The sequence below is a fragment of the Malaclemys terrapin genome, chromosome 2 (genome assembly GCF_027887155.1).
Source record: "Malaclemys terrapin pileata isolate rMalTer1 chromosome 2, rMalTer1.hap1, whole genome shotgun sequence".
NCBI classification, from domain to species: domain Eukaryota; kingdom Metazoa; phylum Chordata; order Testudines; family Emydidae; genus Malaclemys; species Malaclemys terrapin.
In genome coordinates this window covers 244,912,512-244,939,411 of record NC_071506.1, presented here as the reverse complement: position 1 = coordinate 244,939,411, position 26,900 = coordinate 244,912,512, and the positions used below count along the sequence as shown (strand labels likewise).

The 26,900-nt window shown below is 43.9% G+C and overlaps 1 protein-coding gene across 11 annotated transcripts in view; it reads left to right on the top strand.

Annotated features, from left to right (window-relative positions):
- Nucleotides 1-26,900, top strand: part of ADAM22 (ADAM metallopeptidase domain 22) — a 211,548-nt gene that overhangs the window by 73,034 nt on the left and 111,614 nt on the right. For all 11 annotated transcript variants that reach the window (XM_054020544.1, XM_054020542.1, XM_054020539.1 and 8 more), the window contains exon 4: nucleotides 13,632-13,698. In XM_054020544.1, the coding sequence (XP_053876519.1) occupies nucleotides 13,632-13,698 (67 nt within the window). The remainder of the gene's footprint in view (nucleotides 1-13,631; nucleotides 13,699-26,900) is intronic.

Here is a 26,900-nt window from a genome sequence, read left to right as displayed (position 1 = left end):
AGAACTGTAACCGCTGGTTTGCAGCCACGCGGTGGAGGCGGGAGAGGGGCAGCCGAAAGGGATCGTTCCCGGGGACAGCCGCGAGGGTGTGGGACAGGAGCAGAGTTCCTGCTTGCCGGATTGCTGGCAGCAGGGACCGACATTGATTTCAATGTGAAATGAGGCCATTGCTAATATTAAAGTTTTAAGCTGCCACGAGTCTATGGCTTACCATGTCTGCCTGCAACAGAAATTCCGTTGTCCTGACACGGTTCTCAAATGTGCTGTGCAAGACCCCAGGCACTGAATGCGAAGGCCGAGAATTCGACCTTGTGCTGAGTGCGCATGTGATAGGTGCTGTGCATGGTCTTGTTCACAGAGAAAGACTATGTTCTTTGTTCACAACTACATTTATCTTTCTGAGGAATTCACTCCCTTTTTCCCATTCCCACAGCCCCATCTGTGACTGTCTCACAACCTAGCCTGGCATCACACTCCCAGAGGCTAGCGAGGATTAGGCATAGGAAGAAGAGGACACGGGAGGACATGTTCTCAGAGCTTATGGCCTGCTCCCGAGCCCAGGCAGCACAGCAGACCCAGTGGCGGGAGAACTTGTCCCAAATGCAGCAAGCAAACATGGATCGGGAGGAGAGGTGGCGGCAGGAAGACCAGCAGGCGACTCAAACCCTGCTTGGACTACTGAGGGAGCAAACGGACACGCTCCGGCGCCTTGTGGATGTTCTGCAGGAACGGAGGCAGGAGGACAGAGCCCCACTGCAGTCCATCTCTAACCGCCCTCCCCCGCCACCAAGTCCCATACCCCCCTCACCCAAAGTGCACAGAAGGAGAGGCGGCAGAGTCCACGCAAACTCTCACTCCACCCCTGCAGAGAGCTCTAGTAGCAGAAGGCTCTCATTCCCCAAAATTTGACAAGTTCTTTCCTTCCCGCCTGACACAAGCCCCCGTCCAAGTTTCACCTCCCAGTTCCATGTGTAGTTGATAATAAAAAATATGTTTCTGTTAACTAATGTTTCCATCATGTTCTTTTGGAGGAGGGGGGGAAAGGGGGATGGTAATTGGACAGGACAGTCACCTTTGGCAGGGTACATAGGCGGGGGCAGGTACAGCAGCAGGGCACATACACAGTGCAGTGACTAGTTGCCCTGGTCAGTCTGGGAGGTGGTTTTCATGTTCTGTAGTGGGGGGTGGGTTGCTCTGTGACTTTGTGGCGGGGGAGGGCAGTTACAGATCTTAAGCGGCGGTCCTTATGCAGGATCACAGAGCCACACAGCAGGAGATCTGTAACCGTCCTCCCCCTGCCACAAAGTCACATAGCCCCCCCATACACACAGTTCCGATCAGGAGGGGTGACAGGCTCCGTTGAAAGAACCAGCCCACCACAGCGGAGCCTGTCAATCCTTGAGTTTAGAAGCTTTCTTTGCGTCACTACACTACACCCGCTCCGCACCACAATCCGCGTCCCAGTTTTAAAAAATTCCCGCGAAAACAGTAGTAAAGAAAACGGTGTTCATTAACAAAGTAGAACTGATTTTATTTCGAAACGTGTGTTGGAAGGGGGGGAGAAGGGGGTATGTAACTGGAGAGGATAGTCAACATTAACTGGGTAAAGAAACGGGGGCAGGTTCGGCTTCTCTGTACACAAACTTTACAGTCACAGGTTACCCTGCTCACTCAGGAACCTAGCTTTCAAAGCCTCCCGGATGCACAGCGCGTCCCGCTGGTCTCTTCTAATCGCCCGGCTGTCTGGCTGTGCGTAATCAGAAGCCAGGCTATTTTCCTCAACCTCCCACCCCGCCATAAAGGTCTCCCCCTTGCTCTCACAGAGATTGTGGAGCACACAGCAAGCTGCTATAACAATGGGGATATTGGTTTCGCTGAGATCACAGCGAGTCAGCAAGCTTCTCCATCTCCCCTTGAGACGGCCAAAAGCACACTCCACCACCATTCTGCACTTGCTCAGCCGGTAGTTGAAGAGTTCTTTTTCACTGTCCAGGGTGCCAGTATAGGGCTTCATGAGCCAGGGCATTAGCGGGTAGGCTGGGTCCCCGAGGATGACTATAGGCATCTCCACATCCCCAACAGTTATTTTGTGGTCCGGGAAGTAAATACCTTGCTGCAGCCGTCTAAACAGACCAGAGTTCCTGAAAACACGAGCGTCATGAACCTTGCCCGGCCATCCGACGTAGATGTTGGTAAAACGTCCCCTGTGGTCCACCAGTGCTTGCAGCACCATGGAAAAGTAGCCCTTTCTGTTAATGTACTGGCTGGCCTGGTGGTCCGGTGCCAGGATAGGGATGTGAGTTCCATCTATGGCCCCACCGCAGTTTGGGAATCCCATCGCTGCGAAGCCATCTATGATCGCCTCCACGTTTCCCAGGGTCACTACCTTTGGCAGCAGTACATCAACGATTGCCTTGGCTACTTGCATCACAACAACCCCCACAGTAGATTTGCCCACCCCAAACTGGTTCGCGACTGACCGGTAGCTGTCTGGCGTTGCAAGCTTCCAGAGGGCTATGGCCACTCGCTTCTGGACAGTCAGGGCTACTCGCATCCGGGTGTCATTGCGCTTCAGGGCAGGGGACAGCAACTCACAAAGTTCCAGGAAAGTTCCCTTCCGCATGCGAAAGTTTCGCAGCCACTGGGATTCATCCCAGACCTGCAGCACTATGCGGTCCCACCACTCAGTGCTTGTTTCCCGTGCCCAGAATCGCCGTTCCACGGCATCAACATGACCCATTGCGACCGTGATGTCCTCGGCGCTGGGTCCCCTGCTTTCTGAGAGGTCTGTGCTACTCTCAGACTTCAGGCCATCACCGCGGTGACGTAGCCTCCTCGCCTGACTTATCTGCATCTGCCTCAGGGAAAGGTGTATGATAAGCTGCGAGGCGTTGAGAGCGGCCACAACTGCAGCGATGGTCGCAGTGTGCTCCATGCTCACAGTGCTGTGGCGTCCGCGCTGTCACTGACTAGAAAAGTGCGCGAACTGATTTCCCGCCGGCGCTTTCAGGGAGGGAGGGCGGGAGTGATGGACGGATGACGACAGTTACCCAAAAGCACCCTGGACACATTTTTTTTACCCAGAAGGCATTTGCGGCTCCACCCAGAATTCCAATGGGCAGCGGGGACTCCGGGAACTGTGGGATAGCTGCCCACAGTGCACAGCTTCCAATGTCGACGCTTTCCCCGTTAGTGTGGACTCACAAAGTCGAATTACTGTCCTTAGTGTGGACACACACGTTCGACTTTGCAATATCGATTCCAAAAATTCGATTTAAGTAAAATCGAACTACTCTCGTAGTGTAGACAAGGCCTTAGTCTCCATCTATGATGCTGATAATACCACTTATTCTTACAGAGGTGATGTGTAGATAAAATTTTATATTCAATACCAGGTTTGTACAGTGTATAATTAAAAAAGCTCCGTGGCCGCACATTGTAAGAAGGGGATAACAAGAAATATTGAATAACTTCCCATTTACCAAGTGAGACAGGAGTCCTGCGATAAACAGAGTATGTGTTCATGTAATTAAAGCTTGTATCATAATGGATATGTGCAATAGGGCCAAATGAAGATTGCCTGTGCATCCTTAAGTCTGGCATTTTCTAACTTTTCAGTGTTTGATTTTGAAACCTTAATGATCTTTTAACATAGTGTTTTTGGATATAATTTCATATTTGGCACTATGGTACCATACCTTAATCTGAAATTAGTTTGATTCATGAGAGGGCAATGGGCACCAAATGTTGACTGGTGCTACTGAACTAAAGTAGATCAACATACAACCATTTTAGTATGGTGATCTGGATTTAAATGCACCCTAGATCACAACTGAAATAAATTTGACTCAGGAAAATGTTTTCCACATCACAAAACCACAACAAGGGAGGTAGTTTCTGCTATTGCAAGAAAAGGCACATTAAAGGCTGGAATGGAGCTGCATTGGGAAAGTTGTGTGGGAAATGTGTCTAGCATGTCTGCTCTGTGCTTGCCTCCCACCAGTATTATTAATTTGCTCAAACACTAAAATTAATTATATTCACCCAAACTTTAAAGGAAACACCTCCAACATTGACACATGGACAGAATGGCATTGATAAAGCTCTTTTCACTTTGTAGTGGAGGTGCAAATGCAGTCTAAAAATATCTGTTCATTTTAATAGGCTTTCTTCAGAAATTTCAGTAAAAAATGAAAATGCATGAAGATATACTTGTGTAAATTATTCATAAACAAAAACAGTGTGAAGCTGTATTGATGCTGGTGTTGCCATTCCTACTGTACTGTGAAATAGGGGTAAGGCAACAACAGAGTACCTGTCCTTTACTCAGGCTGTTTTCAGCTTTCTAGGGTTTGTTTACATGGTAAGTTACTGTGTGGCAAGCTAGGGTGTGAATCTACAGTGCACTAGCTTGCTACGCACTAACATTCCTTTGGACATTGCTCCAGAAGAGTGAAAGTCCTGGTGTTGTACACTAAGCTGCACTCCAGAACTTTCCCTGGGCTGTAGCAGAGTCCACAGAGAATGTTACTGTGTGTGCGGCAAGCTGGTGCAATGTGGATTCACGCCCTGGCTTGCCAGGGAGTAACTCTGCTGTGTAGGCAAGCCCTGAGACTTAGGCTCATGAAAGTTAGAGCAAGAAAAAACTTACTTCATCGCCCTTCCAATGAAGGTTGATATCTAATACCATCTTCAGCCCATTATTCGTATTCTAGTTTCAGAGCATCTCCAGCAGCAGTGCCTCCTGTTGGTTACTGCAAAGAATTTCTGCATGAGGCAATGCCGATCCATTGTGTTGGAAGTAGATGACGTCTTATTATGGCATGAAGAAGGAAGCTGTAGTTACAATCCCTGTATCAGCAGAAAAATTAACTACTTATTTGTGCACCTTGCAGCACTGATTCTACAAAGGGTCTTTCTTTTAAAAGTATAATTATGAAATGGTTAATAACACTTTAAGTAGCTTTGAAAGCATTATTCTTGCTTTTATTGTGTTGGAAACTATATTTAGATTTCAAAAAAGATAATAGTTAAAAGAAAAATGGTATGGTATATTAAAGTCAATCCATGACTAGATCTTTTTTCTCTGTACCTACAGTACAAAAATATTAGCTCTTGTGTTTTTCTTGGAAGCTAAGGGCACTGGGTATTCTACATTACGTGCAGAATTTTTCAGTAATTTCCCACAAAATTGACCATATGCCCATTATTGTTATGGGTTGGGCGAAACATCATTGAAACATGAGTGTTGCAGCTGTCCTTCATTTGGGATAAAGAAGGGCCTCACACCAAAACACCGGCACATGTCACTGCCCAGAACAAAGGCCCATCTGAGCCTGCCCAGGAATTAGAACAATGTGGGTGGAGGGTTTTCTCTGGGTGTTGTTTGATAGAGGTGTGTGCATCTGTGTGTGTGTAAGAAGGGGAGAAACGTATAAAAGCAGAAAGTAGGCAGCAGCAAGACAGAACCCAAAGAAGCAGTGAGCATGGCCTTGAGAAAAGTGTAGAGAGAGAGCTTTTTGGGTTGAGCACTGGCTGAAAGGGTCATGGAGATATGAGCAAAGAAACTGTTTCCTGTTGTTTGACACCTGTGTTCAGGGGAACAGGATTTTGTACATTCTATGTAAATAATCAGGATTGTGTCACCAGACACTCGACTCCATCATCAGTTTCTCTTCCTAGCCGAAGCAACTCTCAAGGCCCTTAACTTTGACCAATCATTTGGGTCAAAAGGAGTAATGTTGTGTGGACAAGACCACCCTACCCAGTCAGAGCACAGGGGCTGAAAAGGGATGGACCAAAAAAAGCCCTTTGTGTAGGAACTACAAATTGACAGGGTGAACCTGGCAAAATTACGCATGTCAACAGTCAGGCTGGAGTTTGAACCTGGAGCTGTTTGTGATGGAGCATTGCAAGTGCTGCTACTTTTGTGTAAGCTTTTCTTGTTGCTTTTGCTGTCAAAGCAATAATGGAAACTATGGACATAAGATAAATAAAATGAAAATAGGCAAGAACATCTTGAGGCAGCTTACGCTCATTCCACCAAGAAATTAACCCTCTCCAGGAGTCCAAATCAGAACATTATGTTTAGTTGTAAAGTTTTATCCCCCCATTACAGGCCTGTTTAGGATTCCGGAGCTCCTCTCTTGAGCCACTCTAAGATCACATGCTGAAATCCTGCAGTAAGATTCGGGGTAATTACTGTTGAGTCATATTGGCAGGTGGGATAGTTAGCTCCCACCAGGCTATCAATGGAGCCAGAGTGTATTTTTAGGTAAGAAGGAGTCAGGACCGGAGAGGGAAATCCCAGGCACATACTTCTTTGTTTTGCTTAATGACTTCTTTGTTTCGGTCTTCACCGAGAAGTCTGAAGGAATGCCTAACATAGTGAATGCTAATGGGAAGGGGTTAGGTTTAGCGGATAAAATAAAAAAAGAACAAGTTAAAAATCACTTAGAAAAGTTAGATGCCTGCAAGTCACCCGGGCCTGATGAAATGCATCCTAGAATACTCAAGGAGTTAATAGAGGAGGTATCTGAGCCTCTAGCTATTATCTTTGGAAAGTCATGGGAGACAGGAGAGATTCCAGAAGACTGGAAAAGGGCAAATATAGTGCCCATCTATAAAAAGGGAAATAAAAACAACCCAGGTAACTACAGACCAGTTAGTTTAACTTCTGTGCCAGGGAAGATAATGGAGCAAGTAATTAAGGAAATCATCTGCAAACACTTGGAAGGTGGTAAGGTGATAGGGAACAGCCAGCATGGATTTGTGAAGAACAAATCATGTCAAACCAATCTGATAGCTTTCTTTGATAGGATAATGAGCCTTGTGGATAAGGGTGAAGCGGTGGATGTGGTATACCTAGACTTTAGTAAGGCATTTGATACGGTCTCGCATGATATTCTTATCGATAAACTAGGCAAATACAAATTAGATGGGGCTACTATAAGGTGGGTGCATAACTGGCTGGATAACCGTACTCAGAGAGTTGTTATTAATGGTTCCCAATCCTGCTGGAAAGGCGTAACGAGTGGGGTTCCGCAGGGGTCTGTTTTGGGACCGGCTCTGTTCAATATCTTCATCAACGACTTAGATATTGGCATAGAAAGTACGCTTATTAAGTTTGCGGATGATACCAAACTGGGAGGGATTGCAACTACTTTGGAGGACAGGGTCATAATTCAAAATGATCTGGACAAATTGGAGAAATGGGCTGAGGTAAACAGGATGAAGTTTAACAAAGACAAATGCAAAGTGCTCCTCTTAGGAAGGAAAAATCAATTTCACACATACAGAATGGGAAAAGACTGTCTAGGAAGGAGTACGGCAGAAAGGGATCTAGGGGTTATAGTGGACCACAAGCTAAATATGAGTCAACAGTGTGATGCTGTTGCAAAAAAAGCAAACATGATTCTGGGATGCATTAACAGGTGTGTTGTGAGCAAGACACGAGAAGTCCTTCTTCCGCTCTACTCTGCTCTGGTTAGGCCTCAGCTGGAGTATTGTGTCCAGTTCTGGGCGCCGCATTTTAAAAAAGATGTGGAGAAATTGGAAAGGGTCCAAAGAAGAGCAACAAGAATGATTAAAGGTCTTGAGAACATGACCTATGAAGGAAGGCTGAAAGAACTGGGTTTGTTTAGTTTGGAAAAGAGAAGACTGAGAGGGGACATGATAGCAGTTTTCAGGTATCTAATAGGGTGTCATAAGGAGGAGGGAGAGAACTTGTTCACCTTAGCCTCTAAGGATAGAACCAGAAACAATGGGTTTAAACTGCAGCAAGGGAGGTCTAGGTTGGACATTAGGAAAAAGTTCCTAACTGTCAGGGTGGTTAAACACTGGAACAAATTGCCTAGGGAGGTTGTGGAATCTCCGTCTCTGGAGATATTTAAGAGTAGGTTAGATAAATGTCTATCAAGGATGGTCTAGACAGTATTTGGTCCTGCCATGCGGGCAGGGGACTGGACTCGATGACCTCTTGAGGTCCCTTCCAGTCCTATAATCTATGAATCTATGAATACCAGAATGTGTTAGAAGCATTAGCTGAGGTTCATATTGTGCTACAGATTTTGATTTAACAATAATAATAGGAAAGTGCTGAGTTTGGACAGGCTCTGTGTGTGATATGTTGAGGACTCAACTTATTCATACATCCCTAATTTCTTTTTGGAGTAATTGTTTGTTGTTTAATACCCAAATGGAAGAGGCGATGGAGTACGTGGAATCACCTTCCCCTTTTTCCCCCACCCAAAAATGTTTTGCATTTAGTAGCAGAAAATAGCAGGGCCAGATCTGGGGCAAAATCAGTACTTGGTCCTGCTAGTGAAGGCAGGGAGCTGGACTTGATGACCTTTCAAGGTCCTTTCCCGTTCTAGGAGATAGGATATCTCCATTAATTTAATTTAATTTAAATTTAATTTAAAAAGTGAAGAGCAGCTTGAAGTTCTACAGGTGAGAACATACATGTACTTTTCAAACTGCCTTTTCATTCCTCTCAAAATGGCCACTGTACACATCTCCCAAAGACACCTCAAAACAGTACTGCTTCCCATACAGCCCTGTCCTGCACTTCCTGCTACTGCTTCAGAGATGTAGAACTGATTCTTCTTTCAGGCTAATACTCCCTAGATACCCATCTGGCTAAATTAATAGCTATATCCATTAAATTAAGTATCAATTGAAAAATAAATTTAGTAATTGTGAAAAGGGGATATGGAGTGGGGTGAAAGCTTTACAAATATAATGTGATAAACAGATGTTCTCAACGGAGTTTGGAGTTAGCTAATCCTTCCTGAACAGCACGGAGGAATGGGGGATGAGAGGAAAGCAGAAGACTGGGTGGATGGGCTTAGAAAGCAGGCATAAGGATGAGAGATTCTGAATGCTCCAGCCAGTCAGATGCAGGAATGTGCCATCCTAGTGGCTCTTCAGAAGCAGTCATTTTGTAAATCAATGTTTTTTTAATTGTTTCATGGCTGACATTGAAATCATACTAACATAGCAAACCTGCAAATCAGCAACTGTATTGTCCCTGTGCTCTGACTATCTGGGACCGTTTAATTTCAGATTAATCATCGAGAAAAACCTCAATTTCTGTTCCCTCTTGACCCTTGAGTCAAGGCAATAATCAACCCATCTTTCCACTGTTATCTTCTCTGGTGCCCTGAATCTCCACACCCTGAACCCTTCTCAAAAATCACACCCTATACTCACTCCTTCAATAGCTATTCACCTTCCATCACCTCTCCCTCAGCAAACCCCTGCTTGCTACCAGCTGGTATGCTGCCTATTTCACAGTACTAAGACTGATTTTTTACAATAATCTTCTCTTATTGGAAACAGACTCTCTGTTGTGATCCTCATTTTTCTTGAACTCAGTTGTCTTTGATACAGTTGATGATGATTGTGGCCTTCTTCAGTTAGTTGGAGTCAAAACCATTTTGTTCACTTAGTTACGTTTACTTTTCCATCAGCTACTTCTTGTGACAGGCAGTATGCACTCCTCTTGCACAGATCTTTCCACTCTGGTGTTCTGAAGGGTTCAGCCCTTGAATCAATCTCTTCAACTTGGGTTATCATTACCATGCAGGTGATACTGAAGCCTTTTCTCTTTCATTCTTTTGGGCCTTTCATCATTTTCTCCTTGTCTGAATTTTCTCAACACCTGTACTTTGTGTAACTTACCTCGAATCCAACATGTCCAGAAAGTCCTATCTACTAATTTGTTAGGAAGAGCATTTCAACCAAAACTCTACCACTTTCCTTTTTGTAAAGCTTCCCAATTCAGATCTCATATTTGATCCTGTTCTCAGGAACTGTGTTTGACTTGAAGCTAAACTCTCATTAAAGTCTTTTACTGAAATTTTAGGTACACATAATTGAGGACTGTGGAAAGGGATGAACTTTAAGAAAGACAGAAAAGGCGGAAGAAAAAGTGATAAGACAGAAGAAAAACATTCACAAAAATGTTTCACAAGGTACAATGGAAAAGGGCAACAATATCAGATACAGTAAATTCAATCATTCTTCTCACCTATAACATTGATGTATCATATGCAGACACAAGACTGCATTTTAGGATTATGATTCTGAGCTCTCTTGTGCTTCCACATCTTTTTGGTTTGGAATTCTGTCTACTGTTTCTACATACGACAGCTATCTCTGTTCTCATAACTTCTATCCAGGGCCGGCTCCAGGATTTTTGCCGCCCCAAGCAGCAAAAAGAAAAAAAGTGGAAAAAAAAAAAAAAGCCACGATCGCGATGTGCTCTACCGCCGCTGCTTCAGTCTTCGGCGGCAATTCGGCGGCGGGTTCTTCGCTCCCAAAGGGAGTGAGGGACCCGCCGCCGAATTGCCGCAGAAGAGCCGGACATGCTGCCCCTCTCTGTTGGACGCCCCAAGCACCTGCTTGCTGGGCTGGTGCCTGGAGCCAGCCCTGCTTCTATCCATTCAGGTCCAGTCATCTGGAATGCTATAATTCCATTTTTATGCTCTCCCTAAATCTCCACTCCTGAGTCTTCAGTTTGTTCAAAATCCAGTTCCCCCCGGCCCCCTTCTTGCACCTGGAAAAGGGAACACATCTCTTCCATCCTCAGAAATATTCCTTGTCTTCTTGTCTGTTCCAGAATCAAGATCTATGGACTTGTCTCCTCTTCTTTCCAATCTGATTGTTTTATATTCTCCTTTCTTTTCTCCATGATCTTCATTCCAGACTTAGTTCTGACCGACTTACTTCTCCACTGCAGATTCTTCTCTGTACCCACTTAATATCCAACATCTTGACTGTTTTTTTTCACATCCCACCTATTCTCTGTGGACTCCTATTCCTGGCCCCAATTCAGGAAAACCATGTATGCACATGCTTAAGTCCGTACCTATTCAAGACATCTCTGAAGCACATGCTTATGCGCTGTACTGAATAAGGGTGCTTTCCTGAACTGGGACCCCTCTCTAACACTCAAATCTTACTCCCTGAGCCTTCTAGTTTCCTTGTGTTCTATCACTGGGACTACTTGGCTAGGAAGGGTAGCAGCAATCAGACCTCTTAAGACTGTAAGTTGTTCAAGGCAGGGACTCCATTTCTGTTTTGTAAAACATCAGGCTTATTTCTTGGTCCATATGGAATCACTGATATGACTTGGAATTAAAATAGTGCTAAAAGATGGTAGTATTGTAAACAGATGGTGGTTAGTCTGTTCTATTTGTGTACATTTTAAAAATAACCATTTCCCCCTCTTGTAGTTTTTATAAGAAACAAGAACTCCAAAAGCAGATTGTTGGCATTATCATAATTGCTTTCTCATTGTCAGAGTCATAGTTCACATGTGTTTCTTGTGAAACATTTTTTTAGAACTTAACATATGGAGTTTTTTGCTCGCTCCTTTTCAAGGAGTTTATCTCACTGATTGAGCTTATAGTTCTGAAAACATTATATCACACCTTGTTCAGTTTATGCTCATAGGTGTTTTGTCACCATGATTTTCTATGTCCTTAGCGCTTATGAGATTTTTTTTTTATTGTTTGTTGTTGTATTCAGATGCAGATTATCATTTATAGCATCTGTATGGTTAAAAAAATAGATTTAAGCCAGCAGAAATCGATTTTAAGGATGGGGAGGCTGTCAACCAAACTGCTTCTATTGCAACACTACTGTATAGATAAAAGACGATGAGACTTATTCCAGCTGAAATACAAATTATTTTATTGCCGATTGCTCACTGACTTATGCTGATTAGGCAATTATTAATTCCACTGGCATTGGCTAGGAATTTACATTGTATGTTTTTTGAAATAACTATTTTATTTTAGCCAAAGCTATATGCTTCATTATTATTGAAAGTGAAAATAGAACTGCATATGTTGGTGTTTTGTGATATTTCCCATGCCCTGTGCTATAATTATCAATAAATATATTATCATAAGGCATTCTTTGTGGGAAATTATGTTTATAAACAAAACACTCCTGCACGTAATTAAGAGATTTTTTATAGTGGTACAATTAGGGGGCAGACAGGTCATGTTGACATCTTCTGTGAAGGCCACAATAACCTATGCCAGTTTAAAAATAATAATAATAATAATAATTAATAATAATACTGTCACCCACCCACTATCAGTCCCCCCTATTCCTCCCAAAAAACTTCCTACACATCCTCCAATTTATGATGTTTGGTCTCAGTATGTTTTTTGTTGACTGCCTCGTAAGACTATAGAGTCTGTGGGAAAAGGACCTTATTATGTTCTGTATGTTGTAGAGCACAGAGCTCCCTGTGGACCTCAGTAACACAGATACAACTGTAACTTCAGTGGAGTTGCACAGGAGTAATTGCGGGTAGAGTTCGTGCTTTTGGTTATAGTGATGTTTTTAGTAACCCAGTGAAAGGATAAACTGTTGCTAGACAGAACAGGCCGCAAGCAATAAGAAATACCATATATTACCTTAGCAGGCATGGATTAAACATATCTTAGAAGAGACCATTTCTCCCCAAAGGTTTAAACCATGAAGGAATGTAGTCAGAAAAACATCATCTGGGCCTTAGAGCTTTCTACAAGTGGCTGATTTGCATGTGTAAAATCATGACAAGGTGGCAGAAGGAAAGAAAACAAAAGACATTAGAAAGAGGGAACTCCATGGGGGAGAGGGGCTCCCTTAAGTCCCTCGTGAGGTACTGAGTGCGCTCTCTTGCCCTTAGTCCAATGTCTGCTTTGTATTTTTGTTCATGTTCCTTAATCTACTTAGCACTGTGCAATGGGATGAAATCTTGACCCCACAGAAGTTAATGGCAAAATTCCCCGGAAGTTTTGCTTAGCAATGTCCCTACAGACATTTGGCTAAATAATATAGATAAAAGCCTTAGAACTCCTGGAGAAAGCGAGCGTGAATAAATGGCTCTGAGACAGATCCACTGCAAGAGTCTGAGAGTGACACTCTGTCAGCTAGTCAACAAACCGGTACAAAAGCCTGGTCTTTCTCAGTGGAATGGCCAAAGGCAGGCAGGATAGTCAGACCTTATCCTGGCTTTAATCCCCTGTGCATTATGATCTTACCTACTGCTTTAGACTGACTCTGAGTTCAGTTTTATGGTGCACATGGGTATTATGATTTTTTTCTTGATACTGCACCATTACTTTTCTAGGGGTCTGCTAAAGGGAGCTGCCATGTTTTGTTCAGTTCAAATGTAATCTGTTATAGAGGTGACTTGCAGTGTGTTCTTGGAAGGAGAGGTTACTTTTGTTCTTTATTGTTTTCTCATAATGTAAACCAGAAAAATCAATCAGATTGAAAGTATATGGAAAAATGTAATAACCTTTCCATGTCAGTTTTGCCCACCTACTTTTCGATGTCAACAGCCTACCTGGTCTTTCAATTATCAGTGACTGGTTTTTGAGCCATTGGATCCAAAAATCTCAGCCTAGACTGTCTCACCTTTTCGTGTTAAAATGTAAATCTATTACACACACAAAATGCAAGTCTGCTGTAGCTAATTGTTTCAGTGAGTTTTGGGAACATGCCACGGAAGGTATCCTGCTGTTTTTGTGCTTTTCAAATATAAATGTTTATTCAAGCCGAGCTGAGATGATGTGCACAAGTGTATGTACTCAATGCTCATGGTTCCTTTTCTGTTGTTGCAGTGATCTGCTGTCTTCAGAATACCTTGAGAGGCATATCGAGCATGGAGGAAAGACAGTGGAAGTTAAAGTAAGAGTTTGCTTGGGGTTATGAGGGTTCCTCTCATTTTTTAAATGTTTGTTTAATGGACACGCCCCGATTTCACTGTAACCAGTGAATTCGGATTTTAACATAAATTCCTCCTATGAGTCAGGCAAGTTTTGTTTCGTCTAATTTTTAAGCTTCTTGTTTATTTTACATTACATAAATATTCATGACAAAATTATACTTATGAGAAATGTATACGCTATAGGTTTTTTTACTTTCCTTTGTTCTAAATACGTATTTTACCAAAGAAAGTGCAACACTGACTCTTTTACGTAATGATACATTACGTAAACTTACTGAAAGGCCAGGATTGCTGTTTTCATGGGTTTCCTCATATACTTGAGTATAGCAAGTTATATAGGATGGTAGTTCCAAATATTTTGCCATCTTGAAATAGCAGGTTCCTTTTGTAAAAGATCTGTTGAGATACCTATGAAATATTGTTATAGTTGTCTCCTAAGAAATATGCCAGTCTGGGTCCTTTTTGCAGGATGTTAATTTCTATTCTCTCTCTGTGTTTATATAATTCAATGAAAGCCAGCCTAATGATCCATTCTGTCTCTCTGAATACGCCAGCTGTATTTTCAAATATTCATATATGCTGATACTATGTACGTTTATACTTAATATTAGATTTTACAAAACCATCAGTAATTTCAGAAAGAATAAAATTAAATCAGTATTTACATATATCTCCTCAGAGTTGCTGTGAAAGAGTCTTCTGGTGCATAGACAACATCTCATGGAAGTATGGCAATAAAATAAATGTAGACTGTACACAGCATGTATAGTGGTTAGCGTGGGTCATAATAGTAGCTCTTTTTAAAGGACTCTGTCAAGTCAAATATGGCCCAAAATTTAGGTTTTCTAAAAACCAAACCCTCCTGAATTGAAGACTATTAAATGTTCCCTAATGTGACAGCAAAAGCAGGAAAGGGCAAAGCAAAAATTTGATCAGCTGAACACACAGAAATATTTGTTCACTTCAACTACTTAGTAATCAGCTTACCCTTCCCTAGAATTTTCATATATATTATATACTTTTGGTTCCATAGTTTATATTTATGCAGTGCCAAATTGAACATGGAGAAACACATGTTCATTTATTGTAAAGATCATTTTCACAATGAGCCTGTGTTATACTGTACAGTCAAAAAATCTGACTGTAATCCAAAATTTGACTCAAAGCAGAAATACAAGATGACAGCTGGAGGTAATAAAAAAAAGTTAATCCATTTCTCTGTATTAGGAAATATATACAAATTGGCAAACTTAAACATTTTTTTGGCTGCCCGTAAAGCCTGCTTTACTAAATTAGGGACCAGTTATGCATCCCCCTCTCATGAGCAGGGCCAGCTTTAGGCACCAGCGTTCCAAGCATGTGCTTGAGGCAGCACTTCTCAAGGGGCGGCATTCCGGCCCTTTGGGGGCGGCTCTTTTCAAGGGGCGGCACTCCGTTTTTTTTGTTTTTTGTTTTTCTTGTTTCGGCAACGGCGGCACTCTGGCTCTTTTTTTTTTTGCTTGGGGAGGCAAAAAACCTGGAGCCAGCCCTGCTCATGAGTAATCCTTACTTCAGTGAGTAATATCTTTGAAGTCAATGGGACTACTCAGCAAATAAGGAGTACTTGCATGAGCAAGAGGTAGCAGGATTGGGGCTTCAAGACAGGATTTTTATTGATTTTCATAGTGTGGATCATATTCTAATAGAGTGTGTCTCATAAGTCACTCTTCCCATTAACGTGGACTACTTCCCCTTCCATTTGCAACTGTGCACCATCTCTGTAGCATCTTCAGCAATTGTTTTCCTTCAGCTAGATTAGCACCTTGAAATATGCTCTGAGTAAGGAGCAGCACATTGTTTCATTGCCCCAGGAGCAGAGGACAAGACTGGTTGTGAATCAGAGCATCACAGTTTCATCCCTTCTTCTCCCATGGGGTGTATGTGTGTGTGTGGAAAATAACCTGCACCAGGCCCTTTCCTGGTGTGGCTTGCTTCAACTTTCCATGTCTTGCTGCCTTCCCTGTCCTTCCTCCCCTAGGAGAAGTAATTGCCTTGGCAAGGCTGCTCTTCACTCTGTGTTGCAACCTGTAGTATGGCTCAGAATAGCACCATTGAAAAGTAATTGGAGCATTTAAAATGAAGTTTTAGCTCTTTTACTGCCATTTAATATCTGCAATCAAGGGGGAGAATCAGTCTGATGGCCACACACTTCAAAAGAGCTCATCAGCCACAATTAATGCCAGGTTCTCAAAAACAAACAAACAAACAAAAAACAAACCACCTCAGCTCCCATTGGCACAGTCAAGGAATTATGATGTGATTGGAATAACAGAGTTTTGGTGGGATAACTCACATGACTGGAGTACTGTCATGAATGGATATAAACTGTTCAGGAAGGACAGGCAGGGCAGAAAAGGTGGGGGAGTTGCATTGTGTGTAAGAGAGGAGTATGACTGCTCAGAGCTCTGGTATGAAACTGCAGAAAAACCTGAGAGTCTCTGGATTAAGTTTAGAAGTGTAAGCAACAAGGGTGATGTCGTGGTGGGCGTCTGCTATAGACTACCAGACCAGGAGGATGAGGTGGACGAGGCTTTCTTCCAGCAACTAATAGGAGTTACTAGATCACAGGCCCTGGTTCTCATGGGAGACTTTAATCACCCTGATATCTGCTGGGAGAGCAACACAGCAGTGCACAAATAATCCAGGAAGTTTTTGGAAAGTGTAGGGGACAATTTCCTGGTGCAAGTGCTGGAGGAACCAACTAAAGGCAGAGCTCTTCTTGACTTGCTGCTCACAAACAGGAAAGAATTAGTAGGGGAAGCAAAAGTGGATGGGAACCTGGGAGGCAGTGACCATGAGATGGTCGAGTTCAGGATCCTGACACAAGGAAGAAAGGAGAGCAGCAGAATACGGACCCTGGACTTCAGAAAAGCAGACTTTGACTCCCTCAGGGAACTGATGGGCAGGATCCCCTGGGAGACTAACATGAGAGGGAAAGGAGTCCAGGAGAGCAAGCTGTATTTTAAAGAATCCTTATTTAGGTTGCAGGAACAAACCATCCTGATGTGTAGAAAGAATAGTAAATATGGCAGGCGACCAGCTTGGCTTAACAGTGAAATCCTTGCTGATCTTAAACACAAAAAATAAGCTTACAAGAAGTGGAAGATTGGACAAATAACCAGGGAGGAGTATAAAAATATTGCTCAGGCATGCAAAAGTGAAATCAGGAAGGCCAAATCACACTTGGAGTTGCAGCTATCAAGAGATGTTAAGAGTAACAAGAAGGGTTTCTTCAGGTATGTTAGCAACAAGAAGAAAGTCAAGGAAAGTATGGGCCCCTTACTGTATGAGGGAGGCAACCTAATGACAGAGAATGTGGAAAAAGCTAATGTACTCAATGCTTTTTTTGCCTCTGTCTTCATGAACAAGGTCAGCTCTCAGACTACTGCACTGGGCAGCACAGTATGGGGAGGAGGTGACCAGCCCTCTGTGGAGAAAGAAGTGGTTCAGGACTAGTTAGAAAAGCTGGATGAGCACAAGTTCATGGGGCTGGATGCTCTGCATCCGAGGGTGCTAAAGGAGTTGGCAGATGTGATTGCAGAGCCATTGGCCATTATCTTTGAAAACTCATGGCGATCGGGGGAGGTCCCGGATGACTGGAAAAAGGCTAATGTAGTGCCCATCTTTAAAAAAGGGAAGAAGGGGAACTGGGGAACTACAGGCCAGTCAGCCTCACCTCAGTCCCTGGAAAAATCATGGAGCAGGTCCTCAAGGAATCAATTCTGAAGCAGTTAGAGGAGAGAAAAGTGATCAGGAACAGTCAGCATGGATTCACCAAGGGCAAGTCATTCCTGACTAACCTAATTGCCTTCTATGATGAGATAACTGGCTCTGTGGATGAGGGGAAAACAGTGGACGTGTTATTCCTTGACTTTAGCAAAGCTTTTGATATGGTCTCCCACAGTATTCGTGCCAGCAAGTTAAAGAAGTATGGGCTGGATGAATGGACTATAAGGTGGATAGAAAGCTGGCTAGATCGTCGGGCTCAGTGAGTAGTGATCCATTGTTCCATGTCTAGTTGGCAGCTGGTATCAAGCGGAGTGCCCCATGGGTCGGTCTTGGGGCCGGTTTTGTTCAATATCTTCATTAATGATCTGGAGGATGGCGTGGACTGCACCCTCAGCAAGTTTGCAGATGACACTAAACTGGGAGTAGTAGTAGATACGCTGGAGGGTAGGGATAGGATATAGAGGGGCCTAGACAAATTAGAGGATTGGGCCAAAAGAAATCTGATGAGGTTCAACAAGGACAAGTGCAGAGTCCTGCATTTAGGACGGAAGAATCCCGGGCACTGCTACAGACTAGGGACCGAATTGCTAAGCAGCAGTTCTGCAGAAAAGGACCTAGGGGTTACAGTGGACGAGAAGCTGGATATGAGTCAACAGTGTCCCCTTGTTGCCAAGAAGGCTAACTGAATTTTGGGCTGTATAAGTAGGGGCATTGCCAGCAGATCAAGGAACGTGATCATTCCCCTCTATTTGACATTGGTGAGGTCTCATCTGGAGTACTGTGTCCAGTTTTGGGCCCCATACTACAAGAAGGATGTGGAAAAATTGGAAAGAGTCCAGCGGAAAACAACAAAAATGATTAGGGGTTGGAGCACATGACTTATGAGGAGAGGATGAGGGAACTGGGATTGTTTAGTCTGCAGAAGAGAAGAATGAGGGGCGATTTGAGAGCTGCTTTCAACTACCTGAAAGGGGGTTCCAAAGAGGATGGATCTAGACTGTTCTCAGTGGTAGCAGATAACAGAACAAGGAGTAATGGTCTCAAGTTGCAGTGGGGGAGGTTTAGGTTGGATATTAGGAAAAACTCTTTCACTAGGAGGGTGGTGAAGCACTGGAATGGGTTACTTAGGGAGGGGGTAGGATCTCCTTCCTTAGAGGTTTTTACGGTCAGGCTTGACAAAGCCCTGGCTGGCGTGATTTAGTTGGGGCTTGGTCCTGCTTTGAGCAGGGGGTTGGACTAGATTACCTCCTGAGGTCCCTTCCAACCCCTATATTCTATGATTCTATGATTTAGGTATCTAAATAAGTAGCTAGATTTTCAGGACAGGTCAGCATGCCGGGTACATGTCAGTGCTGAGCACGCTTCAAAATCTGGCCGTGGTTTCAATGCCTCAGTAGGAGCAGGTGCAGAGCTCTTTTGAAAAAAAAATGTGGCCCCAATTTTGTGTGCTGAGCACTTGAAAATCTAGCTGTTGGCTCTTGTGAAAATCTGGCCCCACATGACCAGTAAGCTGTTGGTCCTTAAGATACTGAAAGAGAAAGAAGCAGAGGAAAAGTCCAGAAATGTTTATTATGCATATTGGAATCTGGACTCTGTAGTTCAAACTGTTCTCAAAATACATATACAGACATAGACTCCTATGATTCAATACTTTAAAATTCTGCGATTGTTTTACTGTGTCATAAAATCCTGCTAAAAGGGTGCTTGTTCTAAGAATAAACCAGTCAAAACATAGACAACAACAAGAATGAAGGGCTCACACAGACTACTTAAATACTTGTTAAAAAAGAAAAAGCTACTGAAAGGGCCAGACCTGCAACAAAAATAAATTGTATAATAAAGACCACATTGCTGTGTGCCATTTCCTAAGCTATCCAGCTCCATTTCTGAGGCTGTCAGTTACATAATGAGGAGACTGAGTCTGGTGTACATCTTGCTGTTTCCTACTGCAAATGTGGAAGGCCCTGAACACATTAAAGCTGCCATGGTCTAGCTGTGTGAGAGGAAAGGAGCACGCTGTGGAGCTCCTACTTCGCTTGGGGAAAATACTACTAGTTGGTGGAGCCAGTAGCATGCCAGAAGGGAGAAGAATAGGTATTTCAGCAAGGAGCATCTGCTCCTTCTACAGGAAGATCCATATCCATCATTGGTTCTCCCTTCTCCTGTGATGGGAGCGGATAGAGGAGACCCTCCACCTCTCTTCCGACTAGGAGGGGGTGACAAGAGAAAAACCTCACTCTTCTTTGTCAACTCCCTCTCATTTCTGGGGAAGTTGGATGAGAAAATAGAGCTCTAGCCAGATTACAAAGGCAACTAAATGGCCCTGTCAAATCCCTCTCCCTATCTGGCACTTGACAGAGTGCTGAGGATAGTCCGATTTTAAAATATTTGGTTTTATGAACAGTGAAGTGCTTTCTTTAGCTTCTTCTTTCTCTACATCACATAGCACAGTGTAAGTAGCAGATATTGCCACTGCTGTCATCAGCAATATAGGAAACAGATGGGAGTGCTAATGTGCTATGGGAATGCAGTTGCATACGCAGTCATCATTTAACAATGTTACAAACATGGACTTGCCAAGGGGGTGGACAGATGCTTGCTCTAGCTCAGGGGTCGGCAACCTATGGCACACGTGCCAAAGTTGGCATGTGAGCCGATTTTTCCTGGCACGCGGTGTGGGCTGAGCCGCTCAGCCCCGCCGCCACTCTGGAGTTCCCGCTGCCAGCTGTCAGCTCCTGCGGGAGCGGGTCCAACTCAGCCCTTGCTGCTGGCCTGGGGGGAAGGAATCCCAGGCTGGCAGCAGGCTGAGACCCCGGCTGGCAGGAGCTGCCGGTGAAAACCCCAGAGCCGCGCCGGGCTGAGCTGCTCAGCCCACCCCGCTCTGGAGTTCCCGCTGCCAGCTCCTGCCAGCTGGGGTCGCGATGCAGGTCCAACTCAGCACCGGCTGCTGGCCTGGGGTTCCTTCCCCCAGGCTAGCAGCGGGCTGAGATTTTAGCTAGCAGGAGCTGGGGGCAGAAACCCCAGAGTGGCGGCAGGCCGAGCCAGTCGCTGCTCTGGGGTTCTGGCTGCTGGCCCCTCGCCAGCAAGGGTCTCTACCGCGCAGCTCCACTCACCTTGCTTCCAGTTGGAGGCTCTCTTGCAGACAGGGTCCAGGCCTCCAGCCCTGCTCAGCCTACCAGCCACCTACTCCACTCACCTCAGCTGCCAATCTTGGTTTCCAGCCCTTGCTCATCCTGCTTTCGGGCCTGGTACCAGCAGGCCACCCTTTACATATAACAGTAGTTTGGTTATATATTATAGACTTATAGAGAGACCTTCTAAAAAGTGTTAAAATGTATTACCAGCATGCAAAGCCTTAAATTAGTGTATAAATGAAGATTCGGCACACCACTGCTGAAAGGTTGCCGACCCCTGCTCTAGCTTATGCTCTTTATAGAATTGGGCAGAACAACTCTGATCCCCTACCAAAATTTCCTTTTCTGAAGAAAATGTTCTGGTTTTCTGTCATTGCTTACAGTGTTTTAGAGGTGGGGAGGGGGAAAAAAAAGAAATATCTGTAGTTCGAGGATCCAGTTGTTAAGGAATGAAGGGATTTTTAATGACAGGCACCTCAATTTAACATATCCTTTTGCAACAAAAGAGGGTAAATTCTAATTTAATTGTTGTACAATTAATTAGTATTTGTGCAGCACTTTGAAGATGAAATGCATTATATTCTAATTGCTAAGTGTCAGAACATCATTGGATGAGACAGGGAAGCATACCTCTTTGCTAGCTGCTCAAAATGCTAGGTATGCAGGACCTTCAATGTTGTTATAATATCAGCCAGCAATGCCCAATATTAAAAAACAAAACAATGGGTTAAGTTTTTTTGTTTGTTTTGTTTTTTTGACCTGCATGTTAGTGAAATTTTGCTACCAGTAAGACAATCTGATCTGTCATCCTGATCTCTGAACTCCATCTAGAGGCAAAGAGAATACTCAATCAATCAATTAACAAGAAGCAGACCACCTCCCCATGCATTACCTTTTCCTGATTGTGTCAGTACAGATCTTTCCAAACTCCAAGCACACAAATGCTCAACTTGCATACACTTTACCTCACTGCAGTATATCTCTGTGTCCTTTTATCTCTTTTTACGTTATCATTCTGTCATTGAGGCTGTCACTAAGATGAAAGGCAAAATACAGCTTGCAGTGCTGAGTAATCTACACAATGGGATTTTTCTTCCTTAGACTGAACAATTTATATCTATTCAGTGACATTTTTCTCTTATAAAATATTTTCATTTTTTCACATTAGAGCCATATGCATTCTGCTCATTATCCAAACAGAATTGTCATGCGGACCTACAAAGGTTCCTAGATAATAGTTTTGAGACAATTAAGCAGAGATACAGTGTCCAAATTGGAGAGATTGTATAGGTGGATTTATATGTATATTTTTAGACAGAATGATTAATTGTAACCACAGGCATTTTGTCTATTTCTCAAATAATCCAATACATCACAATGTATGCAAGTTGTAAACATGCTGTACATAAGTTATGCAAAACAAACCAACCCACTCTATGGCCAAAATGTTTGAAATGGAATGTAAATCCATATTTAGGCACTTAATTAAGTTCTTGATCCTATACCATTGAAGGTACGGGGAGCTTTGCCACTAAGGGTATGTCTTCACAGCAAAGAAAAACCCATGGATGGCCAGTGCCAGCCGACTTGAGTTCATGGGGCTCAGGCTGTGGGGTGTTTTGTTGCTGTGTAGACTTCTGGGCTTGGGCTCGAGTTCTGGGACCCTCCCACCTCGCAGGCCCTAGAGCCTGAGCCCAGACATCTACACAGCAATGAAACAGCTCAAGCCCCATGAACCCAAGTCAGCTGGCACTGGCCATCCAGGGGTTTTTCTTTGCTGTGTAGACATACCCTTAATTGTTCAGGATCATGTTCAGACTCTTAATAGCTTGATTTGCAAAGGTACCAACTACCTGTAGCTCCCATTGACTTCAGTGGGACCTGGGGGCACTTCTCAAAAATCAGGCAACTTACACCTGGTCTACACTACATAGTCAGGTCAATGTAAGCCACCTTGCATTGACCTAGTTGTGCATGTGTCTACACTTAAATTTGTCTCCCATACATGTAAATTCTCCATTAAGCCAATATTGTAATACCACTTCCCTGAATGGCGTTGAGCGAAGGTAGATGTATTGAGGTTGATGCAATGTGAATGTAGACACTGTGTTAATCATGTTGACCCTAATAATCCTCCAGCAGCTGTCCCACAATCCCAACACTGATTGCTCTGGTCACAAATGTGAACTCCACTGCCCGGGGCTCATGGAGACTGGAAGACCCCATCCCCCATTTAAAGCCTGTGAGTTTTTTAAATGCCTTTTCCTGATTGTCCAGTTTGGGGAGCACACCTAGCAGCTCCCATTGTTGTGTGCAATTGCCCAGCTGATCGTGCTGGCTGCACACTCCAGACACACTTTGGCTTGGAGTAGACAGGATATTGGATCTCCTGGGCCTGGTGGGAGAAGAGGCTGTGCAAGCCCAGCTACAGACCAGCCCTAGAAACATGGACATTTATGAGCAGATTGCATGGTGGATGCAGGAGGAGTATGACAGGCATCAGCAGCAATGCTGCATGAAAGCAGAGGAACTGCAGCAGGCATATCAGAAGGCCAGGGGAAGCCAACAGTTGATCAGGTGTTGAGCTGCAGACCTGCCACTTTTACAAAGTGCTGCATGCCATACTTGGCAGAGAACCACTACCACCATGGATACCTCAGAGGACCCAGAGTCACTGGCCCTGCTGTGAACAGCGAGGATGAGGTGGATGAAGAGAAAGAGGATGGGGGGCATGTGACTGGAGGGCCCAGATATGCCATGAGTCAGAACCTGTTTGAAACTCCACCTTAGTCCAGTCAGTCCCGGATATTGAGCATGGACAAGTCCGATGCAGGGGAAAAGAAATTGGGTAAGTGTGTAAATTTATCCCCATTACAGTGCACAGCTATTGACTTTTCATTAATTTGCTTGTACTACAAGAGGTTGTGGGTGGGTTAGAATTTACTTCATTGCCCTTCTCCAGTGCCTAAAAACCCAACTCCAATAGAAAAGCACCTGGAGACCCAGAATTCAGTCTCTAAGGATTTTCAGCAAGAATTAAACAAGGTCAACTCCCCACATACAAGTCCCAAAAGAACAAAAGGAATTAACTTAACAAAAGGACCCAACTCATTCCTATCCACCCCAAACTTTATAAAATCTTATGATAAAGAAACAAAGAAATTAATTTTTACAACATAACATGGCTATTTTATAAGCAACATACATTATCTTCACAGTTATACATAAACAAATAAAGAGAACAAATTAAAATCTAAACAGGTCAGAAACAGAGTGAGAAGAAACTTAGAGTTCCCAAAAGCTTAGGTTGAGTTCACCTGAGTCTCAGTTAGTCTTGATCACCAAATCTACATGGTTTGCTGAGTCAAAAACAACATCTTCTCTCCACTTGCTTGAAGGAATCTTCAGTTGGAATCCAGGCAGACTCTTCCTCTGCAGTCAGCCAGTCAGATGATTAAGCAACCACTCAGTTTAACCCCCTCCCCCCCCCACACACACCCCGCAAATGCTTCAGAGTTAGGGAAAACAGCCTGCGTTCTGCTCCTGTGGTTCAGGTCCTTCCAGCCCACACTGGGCACATGGCCTTTTGTAAAGCAGCTGCCCTGACTGCTTGCCCTTGTGGAGTCTGAGTTCAGCAACAGGGAACCTACTGAGCACACCCAAAACTACCACACCCTATTCTAGAAACTTCTGAGTGTGGACAGCTAATTGTGCATCGACTTAGCAGCAATGAACCAGACCCAACTCATTCCTATCCACCCCCAATAGATCTCTTAGGTACATGGGTTACAGTAGCAGTACAACAAAAAGAGGTAGAGTTGTTATCTGCTCCTACAGAGTTAGGCAGAGTGGGCTATGAGGAGTAGTTTGTTTATGTACACAGGGACATCCCTTGAATCCTCCCGAGACATCTCGATGAAGCTTTTATGGAGGTACTCTGACGCACTCTCCTGAAGGTTTCTAGAGATGGTAGCCTTATTTCTTCCTCCACAGTAGGACACTTTCCTGTGCCAGTTGGCAATAACTTTGGCAGGCACCATTGCAATAAACAGAATAGCAGCATATGGGCCTAGACAGCTTCAGGACGCCAGCCGCAGCTAGGCTGTGTGCCTTTGGTGCCCTCAGGAGTGAGCTATCAGCTAAAATCACCACTGCCTGTGGAAAATGGTGCCAATGTTCAGTGCCATTGCCCTATACTTAATTTCAGGCAACTGAGCAATTCCCTCCTCATTTCTCTCACCCCTGGTGGGCCACATCCCACAGCTGGAACTGTGAGTGATACTGTGCACAAGCACTCTGATGCAGAAGCATGGCTTATTTAAAACTTTAGGGGAACAAGAGAAGGGAGTTCTGAATCTTAACTTTCACTTTCTCTTGTGACTATATTGATAAGTACCTCTGTCTGGTTCATCTGTAGCTGCTGACATTGTGGCCTTCAGGGATTCCATCGCCATACTTGTGGAACGCTTGAGCCAGATAAGGAGGAGAAAGAAGAGGACCCTGGATGACATGTTAAGTGAAATCCTGCAAGCCAGTGCTGCAGACCATGAACAGAGGGCCTGGAGCATGAATATTGCAGACTGTATGGAGAAGGAAAGAACAGGCAGGAGAAAGGTCCAGAAGTCAGAGCATGAGATGCACCAGGACATGATGGGACTTCTCTGTCAGCAAACACAGATGCTGTAGATTCTTGCAGACCTGTAGGTTCAACAATCCTGGGCTTGCCTCCCTTTGTAGTCCATGGAGAACTCTAGCATAGCATCTCCCTACCCTCAAAATTACATGTGGTGTCAGGGACTGCATCCCTACCCTTCTTCTCCACACTGGGGGACATTAAGGACAACCACAGTTTCACATACTCCTACCTGTGATAGCCACAGTTGATGTATGTGCAGCTAAAATGAACATTAATGTTCCTTCTACTTTAAACTCTGTTTCAAAAATTTATTAAGGTTTTAATGTATTTGCTTTTGACTTGCAAATAATTTTTTGAAGTGTTTCTTAATCTGTTAAACTCTATTGTTTGGAAAATAATTAATCTTTATTAGCTCCCAACATATGCTGCAGAATACTTAGTGGGAGTGAAATCACCCACTTGTTAATATACAGCGTGACACAACTCATAGAATCAGTGACAAACAGTGTAATAATCATAAATGTACAGCAAGCACCACAAAATTAATAGGTGCCCTGTTAGTGATATTCACAGATGTGCACCAAGCACCACACAATTCCTAACAGGCCCCTAAAGTGCAGGGTCAGGTAGAGCACAGTACACCACAACACATTACTGTGGCTCGCTGTTAAAGTGCTCTTTCAAAGCTTTCCTGAGCCATATAGCTCCATGTTGAGCTCTTCTCATAGCACTTGTATCTGGCTGGTCAAACTCGGCAGATAGCCTCTCCACTCCCCACTGGCAGCAACTTTCCCCACTTTACTTCACAGATATCATGCAGGACACTGCAGGCAACTCTAACCCTTGGGATATTTTACACACTGAGGTTCAAGCCTATTCGTAAACAACGCCAGTTATCCTTCAGTCTACCAAAAGCATATTCAATTGTCATTTTGCACCTGCTGATCTGGAAGTTGACTGTTTCCTTGGTGCTGTCGAGGTGGCTGGTGTACAGTTCCTAAAAGCCAGGGGTCTAGAGGGTAGGTTGGGTCCCCCAGGATCATTATTGGCATTTAACATCACAAATGGTAATCCACCAGTTGGGAAAGAAAATCCCTGCTTGTAGCTTTCTGAATAGTCCTGTGTTATTAAAAATGCAAGAATCACGCACCTTCTCTGACCAGCCAACCTTGATGTGGGTGAAATATTCCTGGTGATCCACCAGCGCTTGCATAACCATAGAAAAATAGCCCCTTCTGTTGATCTGTAATCTGTAATCTGTTGATATACTCTGTGGCAAGATGGTCTGCTGCCAAAGTAGGGATATGCATGCCATCTATTACTCCACCGTAGTTCAGAAACTTAGTTGCTGCAAATCTATTATATCCTGCATGTTGTTGAAAGTCACAGGCCTGTATAGCAGGAGATGATTAATAGCCCTGCACACTTCATGACAATGGTTCCCCCAGTGGGTTCCAACTCCAAAATGATTTCCCATTGACCAATAGCAATCTGGCATTGAATGTTTCCACAGTGTGATCACCAAGTGCTTCTCCACTGTCAGTGCAGTTCTTATTCTCATTCGCTGAAGGGCTGGGTTGAACTCTACACACAGGAATGTGGCCTTGTGTATCTGAAAGTTCTG